At 34.8% G+C, this 17,024-nt stretch overlaps 3 protein-coding genes across 4 annotated transcripts; 2 read left to right on the plus strand and 1 right to left on the minus strand.

The window, feature by feature from the left end:
- The first annotated feature begins 189 nt into the window (after positions 1–189).
- Positions 190–2,244, plus strand: LOC118053935 (AP2-like ethylene-responsive transcription factor AIL7). The gene is made up of 6 exons (XM_073410910.1): positions 190–280; positions 569–657; positions 794–867; positions 1,109–1,185; positions 1,282–1,356; positions 1,628–2,244. Exons 1-6 carry the CDS (start codon positions 190–192, stop codon positions 2,242–2,244), a joined length of 1,023 nt encoding a protein of 340 aa, XP_073267011.1.
- Positions 2,245–2,673: 429 nt separating this feature from the next.
- Positions 2,674–9,447, minus strand: LOC118055578 (uncharacterized). 2 transcript variants are annotated; one of them, XR_012170615.1, is made up of 14 exons: positions 9,289–9,447; positions 9,141–9,202; positions 8,834–8,911; positions 8,657–8,738; positions 8,373–8,443; positions 8,102–8,203; positions 7,180–7,269; positions 6,611–6,685; positions 6,263–6,295; positions 5,426–5,503; positions 5,094–5,159; positions 4,510–4,646; positions 3,018–3,106; positions 2,674–2,938 (listed from the first exon to the last, which is right to left on the minus strand). XR_012170615.1 is itself a non-coding variant. In XM_035067545.2 (13 exons), exons 1-13 carry the CDS (start codon positions 9,341–9,343, stop codon positions 3,085–3,087), a joined length of 951 nt encoding a protein of 316 aa, XP_034923436.1. In that variant the 5' UTR covers positions 9,344–9,447; the 3' UTR covers positions 2,674–3,084. The 2 variants fall into 2 exon arrangements, 1 of the variants encoding a protein (XP_034923436.1); XM_035067545.2 differs by having other exon boundaries at positions 2,674–3,106.
- Positions 9,448–12,698: 3,251 nt separating this feature from the next.
- Positions 12,699–16,758, plus strand: LOC118055588 (single-stranded DNA-binding protein WHY1, chloroplastic). Its single transcript, XM_035067549.1, has 7 exons — positions 12,699–13,104; positions 13,216–13,316; positions 13,409–13,501; positions 14,288–14,382; positions 15,026–15,099; positions 15,596–15,684; positions 16,424–16,758. The coding sequence occupies exons 1-7, from the start codon at positions 12,711–12,713 to the stop codon at positions 16,541–16,543; spliced, it is 966 nt and encodes a 321-aa protein (XP_034923440.1). The 5' UTR covers positions 12,699–12,710; the 3' UTR covers positions 16,544–16,758.
- Positions 16,759–17,024: the final 266 nt, after the last annotated feature.

Consider the following 17,024-nt stretch of genomic DNA (forward strand, 5'->3'; position numbering starts at 1 on the left):
GAGGAATATTGTCTGGGGTGGGTGCTCATGAAGCATATGAGCAGTTGTTACAGCTCAAAACAAACAAACGAACATTCTTATAAATACTTCAATGGTTAGTTTTGTAAACATCAAGTAAACATATCAGTAGAGTCCGGTCGTTTTGTCGCTCTCGATTTTCCCTGAAGAGTCCTGTTACTGTAGACAAAGATGGAGTTGACAGGGAATATTGGTGATCACATAAGCCCAGGTAGGCGTCGCTTGTGCATGATAGAAGAAGAAAGAAGCGGTGCGGAGACTAGTAAGTGTATTAAAAGACGGCGGAGAGACCATTCTACATTTGCATTAAGCTGCAATAGTCAACAAGTTAGTCAACAGCAGCAACGGCTACTTGGTGATTCGACCGCAGCTCTTGCCACTACTTGATTACTGATCACGATCGGTTTTGTCATCTGGCTGCATCTCAACTTCATTTTTCTCAGAGCAGTTTATATTGGTGAGCACTTCGCTTTCCGGTTCAAATCAATCTTAGTTGTCTCTAGAGAAAAATAAAGCTAATTAACCTTTGAGAACTTCTGCAAATGCAGAGGAGCTTATGATGAAGAAGAATCCGCCGCAAGAGCATATGATTTAGCTGCTCTCAAGTACTGGGGAATGTCAACTTTCACAAACTTTCCGGTAAATATTATCAATTTATCAGATTAAAAAAAAAAACATTTTTACATGTAAATCCCTCATTAGATATTTGGTTATTATATGGAGCTAGAATAAAATTTTAATTTTATGTTGATTTCTGTGTGATCATTTGTAACAGGAGTCTGACTATAAGAAAGAAATTGAAAGAATGAAAACGGTCACCAAAGAGGAATACCTAGCCTCCTTAAGAAGGTTTGTTCTTGAGCATTCTCACAATTAATACATAAAAGCCTTGGAATATAATAAGAAGAATTAAGAGAGTATCTTTTTTTTTATTATCATTATTAATGTATGTATTTGAATCAATCTCACGGGTACTGAAGTTAACAACCATATAAATTTTTAGTGATCCTGAAATTTATAAAACTCGAACTGGTGATATTAAAAAAACTAAAATTAAAATCTGAATTAATTAAGCTATACCTCTCATAAGGTTGAGAGTACCGTTTTTGTTTGTAGGAGAAGCAGTGGTTTTTCAAGAGGTATATCAAAACACAGAGAAGTTGCAAGGTAAGCAACGGCAGCTTTTCTGCTTATTAATCTAAAAGGAATTCGATACATTAATTCACTCTGAGGTGGCTGGCCACATTTTTTTTTGAAATTCAGGCACCATCAGAATGGGAGATGGGAAGCAAGGAGGAGAGTGTTTGGGAACAAGTAATCTTTATCTTGGCACTTACAGTGAGTTGACAAGCTAAAACATTATTTGTTTTAAATGAAATTATGGAAAAGAAAAAAGAAAACATAATCTTTAAATACGGCATCGATGAAGAATTTGGTTGGGATAATCTAATCCGAACCAAGGTCTTTGCAGCTAAATATAACATCTGATCCTTGGCTGATACCACAGATTTGCGACTAGTGAAGACAAACAGGCAACATCACTGTTTTAGTGTTGCAAACTTGCAATAACAGGAGAAGCTAGCTTAAGAGATGTTTCCTCCTACTGTAGGTTCCCAGGAAGAAGCCGCTCATGCCTATGATATAGCAGCCATTGAATACAGCGGGACCAATGCTGTAACCAGCTTCGATTTCAGTACGTTCATCAGGTGGCTGAAGCCAGAAGCCAGTCCTGCTGCCCCTCAAGAATCAAAACCAACTTCAGAGCCCCTGCCAATGACAACCTTCTCCGACCACTTTCCTAGAGAGAAACCATCCCAGCTATCCATTCCCCAGACGGAACCTTCTTTAATGAATAGTTCAAACACCCCTAAACATGAGGTCATTTTCCAAAGGAAGAAACTTCCAGTTAGGCTTCTCACCAAGTCATCTTCCCCGACAGCTCTTAGTTTCCTCCTTAAATCTTCGATATTTATAGAGCTTGTGGAGAAGAACTTGAACACAACCCACAAAGACAACAATTCGAAAAACCTTCGATGTATAGGCAACAACATTACCGGGGAGGCGTTCCTCGACGGATTCAGCTTCATACCTCACATGGGCACTTCATATGACGATTCATTGCCGTGCTTAGAGCAGGGAGGAGAGACGTGTACATTGCCACCATGCAATATAATGAAGCGATCTCTTTGGAATGAAGCGATGAGCATGCCTTCTCGTTCCCGATAACTAAAGATTCCAGCTTCCGTCTGTCTCATCCTTGCATGGTGGCAATACATCTGAACTAATCTATTAATATGTACCCTAAATTGCACTTGAAAATAAATAAATGATAGATGCCCTCTCCTCCAATACTCTTGTGAAAATAATAAATTTTTCATAATCAATTATAGTGAAGGAGACATGAACTTGTAAAAACAATAAACAAAAAAATCATTAAGGAAAAGCATAGTCCGTGGCACCAAGGGCGTACAGCATTTTGATCAATTTGAAGCCCAAGGAATCTAAATTTGATCAATTTTTAATTGTTAGGAATTAAAGGGCTCGGCTTAAATAAATAAAACAAGGTTGTCGAACTTATTTTTAGCAGCTTAAAGTAGTGGAAACGGACAAGAACTAACGGAGAAAATCACACATCCCAGGGAGTGTCAGATACACTTGAGAACAAATACTTTCGCATTTTTACTTTCTGAGGAAACATAAATTCTCATGTCCCAAACAGACAAGCAAGGACGTACACCATTCTCATAACAAGCCTATTTTACAAGTCACAAAAAATTCCATACTTTACATGCCTACGGGTTGTTTCCATAACACTTGCAACAAATAAAAAATTACGATAAAATAAACATTGTACTATAAACAGACTGCTTTTGTTTTTTAAATTTCCAAAGCAGAGCAACGTCTATTGTCAAATAGAAACCTACAGGGGGGGTATACCATGAGAAATCAACCATCATTTGAGTGATTAAGTTGCTAAGTGTAGTGGAAAATGTCCTTACTTGTACATAAATAATCAACGAGCATGTTGCAAAGATGCAGCTAAGTGTCGTGTCAAGGATATTGCAATCAACACCTGGCAGAATTAAACCTGCAAATGGCAAACCGTGCAGAACAAAGCTGTAAGCAGCAGAATTGCACGTCTAGAAGAAAGAAGGGGCATGGCATTTCAACGTTATATTTCAGAGAAACACATAATTATGAGCAACAAGATGAAGCACAACCTGGAAGCTTTATCACCACCTTTCCTACCAGAAAGCACCAGCTCAGTGAGTGAGACATAACCCCAAGCATAATCACCAACTACCACAGTCCGTTAACATAATAAGGAAACAGGGTATATGCTACTAAGTTATGATATGTGGTATATGGGTTGATGACTTCAGAACCAAAACATGGATTTGGTACAAGGAAAGTTGTTCCACCAATAAAGTTCAGGTAGTTCTATCTCCACGCCACCAAAATCTAATCCAAGAAAAATTAATAATGAGACCCACATTTATTCCTTTACATTCTTTCCAGCTAAGCATCCAAACACTCCCTATCCTCTCCTGTGGTCACTCCTTCATCCCTCTCTACAAATAGCCAAATTAATCCCCCCCCCTTTCTGCAAAAAGACAAATTAATTACCCACCAGTAACACCAGAACAATTTGAATACTTCACCTATGAGATAAAGAGACTAAGATCATCATCAACTAATTCAAAGGTGTTGGGTTAAAAAAATATGGGCTGCCTCTAAAAAAGATTCGAAAGAAAATTTTCTAACACCAGGGTTCTGAAGCCGCCAGCAGTAACACCTTTATTTTTAATAACCAAGCTAAAGCCTCGCCATTAAGTTCATGTCTTTAGTCCTTCATATGCAAAAACCCACCCAAGGGGCAAAACAGTGCAGTCCAACACTACAACTCCAGCGATATTACCAGATGGGAGATTCAGGGAAACAGATATTCAAAATTTAAAAATATTTCTAAAAGAATGCCTAATCTCATAGTAATTGTTGGACTAAAATCCCTTCAAGAGCGGAGAAAAATTAAGGAGCAGCGTCCCTATCACAACTAGTAAGAAGAAAGCAGAGGGAGGGAAGAAGGTAACAAAAGTCTAGGTGCGATTCAATTTGTAACATCCAATTCTAGGAACAACTGCACCCATTTGGGTGCAATTCAAACTGTATAGATATCATGGGAATTGCCGAATTTATATAAAAGTCAATTAATTATTCACCTTACAAACACCTTATTAATGGTGTTGTTGTAAATTTACATTTTGGAGGTGTGGAAACAGACCCACCCTAAAAGTTTCTCACTAGTTGTTTGAGAGCACAAAATATGATCATTCTTGTTTTTCCTTTCAGATAACTATGAAAAATAACAATAAATAACAGATTGTTTTGCCTGCAACAAAGAAATCCATCCCAATATACTGTATATGCACATGCACAAGCTACTCTAGCAGATTATTAGCATTTAAAATTTGAAAATGTTGGAAAACAAACCTGAGCAGAGCTCTTGGTTGATCAATACGTGGGGTTCTTAGCTGGTCTTCCAGATTATCAGTTCCATCTTGTAGAATAGCATCAGTGGCTGGCTCACCAAAGGTTTGAGAAAAAGTGTCTGCAAGCTCCTTTAGACCCTGTCAGGATAGAGAGAGGCATCAAATTCTAGTCCAGACTATACTCAGTGAACAAAATGCATTTTTATTGCCACCTAAAATTTTCAGCCCAAATCCTCAATGTTTTAAGCATAAAGATTTCCTGTTACCTTAAATAAGCAGTACCAACAGACCAGAAAGCAGAGATGGGCTGGTTCAAAGCATGCACAACATACATTTTACATTTGTTTCCTCTCTTTGCTCTCTTTTCTGGGATTCAAGCGTGGCTTTAAGTGACAAGATTACGTATTAAAATGACAGTGCCCAAGCCAGTTAGCATGTAGTGGCTGAAGGATCAAACTGTAAATCTGCAGCTAAGCTGCACCTAACTTCAGCTAATCTATATCAGGGTATTAGTACACTTGTGTGCAAATAAGGGAGAACAAAGTCACAGAAATTTAAATACAACTCATTAAATAAGAAAGATACCGTCAAACTTGGGACTTTAGAGTACATGAGTGACGCACGAGTTCTTCCTGAAGGTTTGAACTGATCCTGCAAGATACAGAAAGCTGAAGTTGTCAGATATTAAAACTAGACTTAGGTAGTTGGAGGTTTGATAAGACAGGTAAATCAAAACTAATACTGCCTTCCCTTGTCCAAAACCACCACTTCTAGATGGCGGTGAGAGTTCAATTTTACAATGTGCTAATTCAAGCAGGCAATATGATTTGTTTACAATGCCCATTAACCACTTCTAATGTAAAAATCAGATGCATAGAATTAAAAAATAACCAAATGCATTAAATACTATTTCCAACCTCTAGAGCTTTAGGCATTTTTGCTTTTTTGCCACCAACAACGTTGCACAGGTACATCACACCCATATTTGCAATATCCTGTCGCCATACAATTGAATCAGTACATTAGCAATAATACAAACAGGAGCTCAGACAACAAGAACGCCCATTTATGCAATTTCAAGGCATAAAACACTTGCGAGTTATCTCACACATGCCTGATTAGGAAGCGACCATTTTATCATAAGCAAATACAATCAATCTATATAATAATCAAATAAAGAGGTTAAGAGAATGCTTCCAGCTTTTAGCTGGCTTCAAAATTAAGTAACAAACACACACAATGAAAAACCATAGCAAAAGAAAATTCAACTACTCATCTGACTATCAGAGCACCCACAACTCATAGATTATTACTTTCAACTCTTAACAAGATTTTGGAACAAGAAAAAGTTTGTTCATCCACCAAAAGTTTCAATGGCATGTAAACATCATTTCAATTATTAAAGGCATCACAGATGCTCAAAATACAACTTTCAATTCCTTGAGAAAACACGAAGAATATCACACAAAAATATTCAGTGTTTATAACTTAAGGTGCACTTCAACATAACAAAACATTCATTCAAACATCTGAAAAAAAACTTGTCCAATCTGTGATGCATGTACTGTACAATTAATATTCTTGCGACTCCAAAAAGAAATGATAAATAAACAGATAATGCAAACTTTTCATGGGGAAAGATGTTCAGCAAACCTCAGCATGTTGTATAAATGCCCGCAACACATGGATATATAGAATTAGATGTGATTTTCAATTTAAATTGAAAAAATGTTTATGTTTAAGTGTTTGTTCACCTGTTTCTCCTCCAATGAACCTATCTTTCCATCCTGCAAAAAGAACAGATTGTAATGAATTCAGAGAAGGGACAGAGAAACAATGACAAACGTACCCAATTACAATAAAAATTGAGCCATTTCAACCCTTCATTATTATTTAACTTTTTTCTTCTTTTCCTATTTCAAATGAAAATGGAACAAATAAGGTGGTTTCATAAAGCACAACTTCATTGTTTTTGGTGCTTCAATCGGATGAATAGGGTTGTGTGTAGATACATGAGTTTGAGAATATGAGATATATATTGACAAAGAAAGTCAGAGCTAGCAAAGCCAAGAAATGAGGAATTATCATTAGGCAAACCCTACCAAACCAGATACTAAACACTGCAACTGCCATAACTCAGAACCAATTTGTGTAAGATTTTCAGAGGCAGCATTGACCTGTATAAAAAAAGACACATTAGGATCATATCGCAGATAAATGTTTGGATTGCAAGGGACTGCTCTGTAATTACCTTATATTACCTATAATATCATAGAAATGAGTCGAAAGTGAGACTGTATTTTCAATTAATAAGGAAGATATAATAGGTTCTAAATAATAGCTAAACGAGCTGATATATCACACTAGGTTATTCATTAACAAAAAAAGTTACACGCAACCAGGCTTTCAGCACATGAGATGTACATAAAATAAAGTTTACTGCTTGAAAGACGATTAGTGAAATCAAATCCTTCAACAGGTGTATCAATTAACAAGATAGCTAACCAGAATCAGGATTTCAATTCTTGCATTTAAATGCTTCTATATGCAGCTTCATACAGTTTCCCAAAACTAAGGATCACACATTTGATGATGAGGTCAATCAAAACAAATAACCCTGGCCCTTCATTCACAAATTAAGGTGCTGGGGCAAAGATAGACATTCTCTTACGTCATTTTGAATTGCCTTTGAGATCTCCTTTTGACTCTCCATTTTATCATCCAAAAGTTGTATTCTCTGTGTTAAATGCGTCTTGGCAGTCTAGCAAAACAATAAATACATAAACACGACAGCATAAATGGAAAACATGACAATTTCAGCCAGCCAGCCAAAAGAATAATCAACTCATAACTTGACAATCCAACATAATAAAATCAAGGATTGCTATTTTGAATTATTTTCAGAAGAGTTCACCCTCTGGTCTCACATGTCAGACTCTGTAAAGAAGAAAAAAGGGACTGGTACCAACCATACATAATATGAGATCCATAATCATAATCATATCATAATAATATAATAAAATAGAAGCACCAACGTCTAGTATTGACAAGTGTTCTACTTACATGTACAAAATACAAATCTATCAATTAGGGGAGCAAGGCATGGTGACTTGACTGATGATTAGGAGGGTTGACAACCATGCTTTCTCAATTGCTAGGAAGTATGAATTCTAATTGAAGCTTTTCTAATTACTAGGAGGTGTGAATATCCTTTCCAAAAAATATTTATAAAATGCAGCCTAATCTGATGGCACAATACAAGAAAAAAAAATGTCTATCAGCTTTTACATGATTATTATCAACAAGAATTCATGTAACCAATCCAGAAGAAAAAAGGAGAGGAAAAAACTTAGAAATAGAGAATAGCAGATTGCCCAAACAAACATGGTGGGCAACTAGTCAGTGGAAAAATCAACAGCAAATAAAGTTTGTCACCAACACCAATTGGCTGGTTGCATACTACTTTTATTCTTCAACATGGATTGGCACATTTATAACTTAATGGAAGCACAATGTGCTCTACTTTTTCACATTATCCACATCCTAGCCCCCACCCCAAAAAAACAAAAAATCATCAATGATGCAGCACTTACAGACAGAGCCTCGGATACTTGCTCCAAATGTTTTGTCAAGTTTGAAACAGCACTTGCCATACCACGCTTTGTTACGTACATAAAATCTGAGAATTTTAGACCCTAGTTGTCAACAAGGAAAAAATATTAGCATCCTGAAAGCACCTAACTTCATCATAGTGCTACATAAAAAATATATAAGATAAATAATAAAAATAAGAGTTTTGAGCATATGAAAAGACGTTTTGATACAAGAAAACACAAGATAATGCGATGGTATTTAAGTAGTTACCTTCCACCACATGTAACCATAACCCAATGCCCCCAAGGTGGCAGCTGGAACTATGAGACCAGTGAGGTTACCTGTACCAGGCAAGAGGGATTAAAACCCGATGAGAAAGTAAACCACTGTATGAAATAATCAAAAGAATAGCTCATCACTAGTACCAAAAGCCTAAAACACAACAATTTGCAAGCCAGTATAAAAATAACCTAATGCTGGTTATGTACTGAAAGGAAAAGGGAAAAAAAAGATTTTTCAAAGAACCATTGAATATAAAATACAGTAGAGGATACCCATTTGGCCAGAATTCCCATTGAGAACTGTTATTTGACGTGCAGAGGCCAGTTGTCGAACTTCCATTGCCAACCGACGCACCTGTAGGGAATTTCAAAACAGAAAATTATTTACAACTACATGCAGTGTAATATTATATAATTCACTATTTAAATTAAACTGGAGATCCTTATTACCTGTTGGGCAATGGCATCAGAGTAGTCAGAATCACCATCAGATTGTTCCCCAGATTTTTCCATACCCTTTGTCAAGGACTATCAAACACAATTACACATTTAGTTACCAAAATTTACATAGAAATCAATTTTTATTTTATTTCAAATAAGAGAAATTAAATATAAATCTCTACTTATTTTCAGCTAACACATACAAGGGTAAATTTAACTAAGCTGCAAACTATCAGATCAAAACAGAGAGAAACTAGATATTCTTTAAACCAAATAATAGTAGTAGTAGTAGTAGTAGTATGCAATAAAAAATTACCTGAAGTTCACCCAATAATTCTGATAATTTACCGTTTTTGAGCATAATCGTACCGGTATATCCTTGTAAACAACACAGCAAGCAAAGGTCAGTCAAATACAGCTGTGCAAGTATACATGACTGATCAGCGATTAATAATAGTTATTACCTGCTCCGGCGAGGATGAGGATCCTAGAGACGCTGACTCCTGCTTGCATAGCCATGGCTACGTCCTGTAAATCAGGAACCCTAGACGGAGAGAAACTATTTTTTGGGGAGGATCGGTTGAGTTGGTGGTGATCAGCGTGCCACAAGTATGTTTTACTGGGCCGGCGTCACCTTTAGGATTGGTTGGGCCGGATTTGCTTCATTGGCCTTTTTGCGTTTCGACCGACCTCACAGGGCAGTACAGTCCATATATGTAGGCCTGAAGGGAACAAAACAAATACTGCTAATAGAAGAAAAATATAGCAAACCTCCAAAAACAAACAAGTCCCCAACCTACTGGGGTAATCTCAATTAGATCCCTGCTTTTATCTCGATTAGGTTCTCAAGTATCAATTTCTCAATTAGATTCTTCTTTTAGTTTAGGTTACCAAAATAGTCAAATATTCATCTGAAAATTTCTGTTTATTTTTATAGAAAAACCATTAATTTACTACAACCATGAAAAAGAAATATAAGTGTTTTGTGTTTCTTTATGTAATCTCATTTTCGTGTTATTAAAATCAAGGATGTTAGAGAATTTATTTATTTTAATGGAAAGAGAAAAATCATGTGAACTTTATGAGATTACTTGATGGTTTTGCTGACTAAAAATAATAGAAGAATGCGTTTAAAAATTAATTGATAAGTCCTGGTTGAGAAGAAAAAATAGTTTGGGGACCAAAACTAGACTAATCTTGAAGGCTGGGGACTTTATGAGTTTGTCTAAAAATTAACCATCCATAGAAGCAGGTAACTTTTTATTATTTAAAAAGCAATCGCTACCACACTTCCAAACATACTCTAAGAACTACTCTCGAGTGTATAATTGCATCTGCAGGCTCAATTTTATGCTCGAGTGCGACCCAGAAAGAGGGACAAGGTGCAGTCACCATTTCTTCTAAAAATATATTTGCTAGTAAATTAATATTTTTATGCTTTTTTAATAATTTAATATTAATACTTAAAATAAATCTTAAAAAAATATTCTACACCACAGTAACATTATTTTAATATTAATCTACATTTGTCAATTCCACACCCAGAACATGAGTGTAACCTCGTTCCCTGCAACTCCGGCGAGGAAGCTCTCTGTTGTACTGACTATTTGGACCAAACCAAGACCTTGGTTTAGGTGAATCGGAGAAGATAACATTTCTGATTAATATTTTAGATAAATAAAAAAAAAAGGAAGAAATCAACAGATAATAGACTACATAAAAGCGATGCAATTGGGAATGACCTTGACTTTGGATCGACCTCGAGTCCAAGCAAGTCCCCTGAAGGATCATAACCCAGCTGCCTTTAATTATTCCAAAACCAAAACCAAATAAAAATCATCAATGATATCACAGTAAGGTGGAGAAAGGGCAGAGAGAGTTTGTGCCAGAGGAGGGGTTTATCTGGGCAAGGAGTTGCGATTGTTTGATGATGATGGGGAGGAGGAGCAGGGAATGAGAGTAGGAGAGTCTGTCCATGTCCTAGTGGTGGAACAGTCAAGCAAAATAAGGCAGCGTGTATTACAGTTATAGCCCGCGGAAGCAGGAATCGTGGTAGAAGCCCAAATTTCAATTAGGAGTGATTAATTTTAGTTTAGTTTTTATTTATAAAAATAATTAAATTAAAATTTTAGATAATGTAAAACAAAATTGAAATCCAACCAAACTAGTTCCAAACTAATTGGTTTAATTCAATTTTATTATTTTATACTAAAAATTAAAATCCAACTAACCGGTTTGGGTTTAGATTCATTTTTTATATGGTTTGATTTGATTGTTTTATATTAAGACTAAAATAATGGAGGTTTTTTTAGAACAATAAAAAAATAAAAAATATCATATTCTTAAATATTTTCATGAATTGCAAGTCTGATTTATAACTCGTTAGTCATGTGATACACGTATGAGTCCCATGTGAATTATAAGTTATACCTGATTTTTTTATTTTTTTTTACTTATTTTCTCTTTTTTGCCCACAAATTCTCCTTTTTCTCTCCATCACTAGACACCCCTGCATCCCCTGCGAGACTACACCTCACCTCCATCTCCACCGCAAAGTAGGTTTCTTTCTCTTCACCCATGAATCTCTTATTGAAGATTTTATTCTCATTGTCATTATTATTACTATCTATATTCAACATGTAAATATATATTACATATTTTTTCTTCATTGATTTAATATAATTTCTACTAATTTATGATAATTGTTGATTTTAAAAATATAAGGGTTTAAGATCATGGATTTCTAGAAAAAAAATTAAAATTTTTGTGAATTAGATTTGAATTTAGTTAATTAAGTTATACGAGTTACAGATAAGATCTACAATTTCATAGCATACTATTTTTTATATATATTTTATAGATCCTGATATTTTCTCATTTTAAGTTATTGCTCTAATGTCCAAAACAAGGACATGTTGGTGACCTCTATCTCATCTAAACAACATATAGATTTAGATTTTATTTATTTGCTGGAAAGTAGTTTTATTTTGGAAAGTGAATTATAAAAAAATGAATTATTTTTCAATGTTTGATACTTTATAGTGTAATGAAAAATAAGTTGGAAAATAATTTCTAGTATTTGGTTATGTAATGGAAAATGACTTGAAAAATAACTTATTAATGTTTTATTTTTTTTAAGTTTGTTAAAATAACGAGGAACAAATCTTATAAATTAAAAAGTTGAATGATAATGAAATTGAAAAGAAATATAATTTCATAAATTATCTAAAATAAAATAAATAATAATCAAAATAATAGAAATCAAATCTAACAAATAAAAAAATTGAAAGATGAAAAAATTAAAATAATAATAATTATCATTTCATAAATTATTTCAGATAAAATAAGTAATAATCAAAAGAACGAATGACCAAATTTGATAGATAAAGAATTTCAATTAAAAAACGATAAGGGAAAAGCAAATAACAATTAGAAAAATAAGAATCAAAATTAATATAAAAATCAAATTCTAAGGGATGAAATTGAAAAAAAATATTAAAAACAAAATATACATAACAATAAAAAATTTGAGGATCAAATTTGATATAATCAGCAAATAATATGATATTTTTAAATTTTTCATATTTTTCGAAAAATGTTTTTCACCTAAAATAAAAGAAAAATACTTTTGTAAAAATCAAGCTAAATTTTTTTTTACTAAAAAGTATTTTTTGTTAACCAACTTTTATAACGATAAACAAACACAAAAAAAAAAATTAAATTTTTTTCTCTAAAAAGTCACTTTTAATCAAACAAACCAGACTTTAAAGTAAACGAGCAAGAGACCAGAGATCAAGGGGAGGAAACCAGTTTGTCATGTGTGGTTTATTACGAGACACATTAAAATAGAAAGAAGAAACAATACGTGTCACAAGAAAAACAGTGCATGATGGCAATGAAGAAAACGACGAGAAAAACTGCGTTTTTGATGGGATGGGAATGGGCTCATGGGCCATGGATGGGAGTATCAACCTATCTGTTAGTATACGATCTATCCAGTCCCTCCTCCCTCTCTGTCTCTGGCTCAACAAAGAAAAGGGAAGAAAGAGGGAAAATGTTGCAGCTAAACAGTGTGAGCCGGGTGAGTAGTACCCCTCAAAACCCTAAACTATGGCTTCCACAGTATAACAGTCTCTGCTCACCAAAAAGTATCTCATTGAACAGTAAAACTTCAAGCACCAAGAAGAAGAAAACTTTTGGAGTGAAGTGCCAGTACTACGACCAGCAGCACAAGACCTTCACAACTTCCTCACGCCCCTCTCCTTCCTCTGCTCCTCCAGGTAGTTTTTATTTATCCGTATTTCACCTTTGATTAGTTGGATTGGAATCGCCATGAAGGTTTATAATTTATTTATCACTATTATTGTTATATTTTAAATATATATATACAGTTGGAGAATCACCGCCTAAGGTTTTCGTGGGCCATTCGATATACAAAGGGAAGGCTGCTCTTACTGTAGAACCTCGGTCCCCAGAGTTTTCCCCTTTAGATGTAAGCCCGCTGCTCTTCTTCTCTAACTTTCGTTTTCTTTCTTTCTTTCTTTTTTTCTCTTCTCTTTATGTTTTAAAATTAATATATGGCAGTCAGGGGCATATAAACTAGTCAAGGAAGGCTTCGTGCTATTGCAGTTTGCTCCTGCAGCTTCTGTTCGTCAATATGACTGGACCAGAAAGCAGGTAACCTACAATTAACCTAAGCCTGTTCAATACCGAATGAAATTACCGTTTCAATTTTCCAATAGTTTCCCTTGGCATCTTTGACCAGTTAATTCTCAAAAATAAAAAAAAAATCTTCCAACTTCTGATCAGGTTTATTCCGTTCATTGCCTATCGTGCGTTTGGTTTGAGAATGTGGTACAGTTACTTTTTATTTGGAATTCCATCAACATAATGTTTTTTTTTTGTTTTTTTTTAAATAATTTTTGACATTAAAACAATCCAAAACCAAAAACAATTCAAATTTTTGTGAAACGCAATTTGGGCTTGTTCTCAGACGGCGCCTAGTATTTGAAATTTTGTAGGGACTGTTTCGGATCGTGGTCCAACCAATGTTCTTAAAAAAATTGAATTTTATTTATTTAAAATTAATATTTTTTTTTTGTATTTTTGGATTGTTTTATACACTAATATCAAAAATAATTTTTTAAAAAATATAAAAAACATTATCTTAATATATTTATAAATCAAAAATACTTTTAAAAGCAACCACAACAACACTCCTGAACACACCCTAAAATATCTTAAATGTGTGTGTGCATGAGAAAGCAGGGCCTTAACCACCTTTGGTAGACACGTGCTAAACTCTCAAGCATAAACTGGAGAAGCAGGCCTTTGATATGAATATGATTGAGAGAAAATAAAAAGTATTCCTGTGTTTGACATGTTTCCTCCATCACAAGTATCCTTAATGTTTGATTTATGATGAATTTTCAACGTGGGTGACAGAAATTGGGCGTCTTGTAGGTATTTTCATTGTCGGTGACAGAGATTGGGCATCTTGTAAGCCTTGACGCAAGAGGTTCATGTGAATTTTTCCATGATCCTAATAAGGGAAAAAGGTACTCTCTGGTTTTTCATGTGGACAAGAGTTAAACATTTTGAACTTCTTTGCGTGTTCTTACTGCATTCTAATTTCTTCTTTGTAATCTTGTGTTCTCACAATGATTGCTGATATGGAATAGATAGCCCTAAACAGCTGGCCATGCCCTACTTTAATGCTTTTTGTTCTCATTGTCTTGAATATATATGACTCCACTTCATCTGTTGCAATCTGAAATGAGTTTTTCAATGAAGAATAAATGAAAATCTCTTTTTTGTGATTCCATCTTCCTGCGGTCATCAGGTGATTATACTTGATGAGCGGTAATTTCTTCTTTTCTAATTGCATTGAACTCCAATTAACAGTATACAATGCATGTTTCTACTCTCATATTTGACTGTAACCGAAAGCTGTAGTATGTCATGATGCTATAAGATACACAGAATTCAAGACTGGTTTTATGTCCCTTAAGAACTGTATTGAACCACATAATTGCTATGTTTCCATCTTGTTTGCCTATTGATACATGTGCATTTATCCTTCAGCTCAGTATAGATTGCAGGGATGCTTGTTTTTACCATGGAAAACATGGATTCTTGCAAGTTATAGCCTTAGTGTTTTAATGAGCTTGTAAAATGTAACAAAACTGTTGATATTTGCAGTGATGAAGGTAAGGTCAGGAAGTTGTTGAAGGTAGAACCACTTCCAGATGGCTCTGGTCACTTCTTTAACCTCAGTAATTCTCTTTCCCTTGAACTCTTGGTACTGAATTCAAAAGCATGATTTATGTGAATATAATGGAGCAATTCTTGGTTCACATGCGGAGGACTTATCATATTGAGATTAGATCTTTGTTCATCCAAGTTCTTACTCGTTCATCATCCTGATAATGCTTCAAATATGTCTATCACCATATCTGCAAAAAAAAAAAATGTCACCTATTATTAGCATTCAATCCATATGTGATGTATGGTTGAAATTTTGGGGTGCAGATTGTCCTGATAGATCATTTTTACCAGTTTTGCTTTTACTTTGAATTCCACAATTGTGTTTTGTGGTGGTATTACATTTAAGTGCTGCTTTGCATACACATTCAATCTGTCATCGGAGTTGGAACAAAAATAAAATTCTCATGAGCAAATGGTAATCGGATGGTCGAGATGCAATTGTGGCTCATTGACATTTTGAAGGCAAATTAATCCAGCATTGTCATGGTTCTCGTTCTTGTGCAGGTGTTCAAAACAAAGTTTTGAATATAGATGAGAACATATACATTCCAGTCACCAAGGCAGAGTACACTGTCCTCACCTCTGCTTTTAATGTACGCCACCTCTTTCCCTCTCTCACACACACTCAGTTGCAAGCATCAGAAAATTAACGGATCGTGCTGAATTAATGTGATAGATTTAGCTGTACCACCTGCCCAACATTATGAATTTTGCTATCTAGTAGCCTCTGGAGGGTCCTTAGAGTAGCAAGACGATGTGCAAAATGTAAAAGGGTAACCCTCAAAATAGTCTCCATATGTGAAACTGATTTCAAATATAACTCCAAAGTGTTTTTCAATTGGGTGGCCAAAGTATTATGTACTTAAGTCTATTGTTTTAAATCTTCCCGTTTTGTTTCCAGAAAATGTCAAATTATCCTAAAAATTGTGTTGTTTTTATTGTATGGTATGTGCGAGTAAGAATACATTAAACAGACATGGATGTGGGGACTCAATTGAGAAATATCTTATAGTTTGGAGATCAAATTGAGAAAATTCATAGTTTAGGGACCTGGTTGAGAATTAGTGGATAGTTTGTGAAACGAATTTAGGTACGTCCAGTGTAAAATAGAGAACATGATGGCTGGTATATTATCAACACCAAATGCATTTGAATATTGTCTAACAAATAGTAAATCCTTAAAAAAAGAATTTGCATCTTGGAATTTAACCAAATTTTAGGACGAGTAAATTCCTGATCAAAATTACAAAATTGGGTTTTTATGGAGTGAACATTTTGTTTTATTCATTCTTCCAATCATGTTGTTTCTGATGTACTTCGTGTCTCTTGCAGTATATCTTGCCATACCTCCTGGGCTGGCATGCCTATGCAAATTCCATAAAACCAGATGACAGTAGCCGTGGAAACAATGCCAGTCCAAGATATGGGGGAGATTATGAATGGAACAGGTAGCGAACATCAGCGTTGCTTAGAACAATGGTGTAAATTGGTTATATCTCACCAGTTTTTAGCTTTGGTTTGTATCAATGGGCAGTAGGAGAATGTTGTCAGAAATTTTGATGAGATTTTGGTGTCCTTATTTTGTAATGAAAAAACACTGCATATCTAAGATTGTATGATTTTTTAGAAGGATTATTCCGCAGGAGGTGCATCAATGGTTGAAATTATCCATGTGGCTCGTCTCCCTAACCTTGGGAATTTTGATAGGCACTTCGGTAATTAAACATCTGACAGTTTTTCTCGTCAAAAAACGAGGTCTTAATGTATACGCTACTGGTAAGGAGCAAAAAAGCTGAAGACTATAAAGCCATTGTTCTGGTTCGAAAATTTTCAGGATTGCATAAAGATTAAGAGGAAAAAGGATGATCAGATGGCCGAAGAGAGAAAAAGACTGAATCGGGAAAAAAATGTTGAGAACAAAGACAACAGAATT

This window comes from Populus alba, chromosome 8 (genome assembly GCF_005239225.2).
Source record: "Populus alba chromosome 8, ASM523922v2, whole genome shotgun sequence".
In the NCBI taxonomy this organism is placed as follows: domain Eukaryota; kingdom Viridiplantae; phylum Streptophyta; class Magnoliopsida; order Malpighiales; family Salicaceae; genus Populus; species Populus alba.

What these genes read in the sequence shown, in the direction of transcription:
- LOC118055578 (XM_035067545.2), bottom strand. Translation starts at nt 9,343, where the DNA reads ATGGCTATGCAAGCAGGAGTCAGCGTCTCTAGGATCCTCATCCTCGCC. An exon ending in GTTCATTGGAGGAGAAACAG is followed by an intron (nt 5,504 to 6,262) that starts GTGAACAAACAC and finishes GTATGGCGACAG; the next exon opens with GATATTGCAAATATGGGTGT. An exon ending in AAATGCCTAAAGCTCTAGAG is followed by an intron (nt 5,160 to 5,425) that starts GTTGGAAATAGT and finishes TGTATCTTGCAG; the next exon opens with GATCAGTTCAAACCTTCAGG.
- LOC118053935 (XM_073410910.1), top strand. Translation starts at nt 190, where the DNA reads ATGGAGTTGACAGGGAATATTGGTGATCACATAAGCCCAGGTAGGCGT. An exon ending in AAGAAGCGGTGCGGAGACTA is followed by an intron (nt 281 to 568) that starts GTAAGTGTATTA and finishes GCAAATGCAGAG; the next exon opens with GAGCTTATGATGAAGAAGAA. An exon ending in TACCTAGCCTCCTTAAGAAG is followed by an intron (nt 868 to 1,108) that starts GTTTGTTCTTGA and finishes ACCTCTCATAAG; the next exon opens with GTTGAGAGTACCGTTTTTGT.
- LOC118055588 (XM_035067549.1), top strand. Translation starts at nt 12,711, where the DNA reads ATGATGGCAATGAAGAAAACGACGAGAAAAACTGCGTTTTTGATGGGA. An exon ending in ATGACTGGACCAGAAAGCAG is followed by an intron (nt 13,502 to 14,287) that starts GTAACCTACAAT and finishes GGCGTCTTGTAG; the next exon opens with GTATTTTCATTGTCGGTGAC. An exon ending in TGGTCACTTCTTTAACCTCA is followed by an intron (nt 15,100 to 15,595) that starts GTAATTCTCTTT and finishes GTTCTTGTGCAG; the next exon opens with GTGTTCAAAACAAAGTTTTG.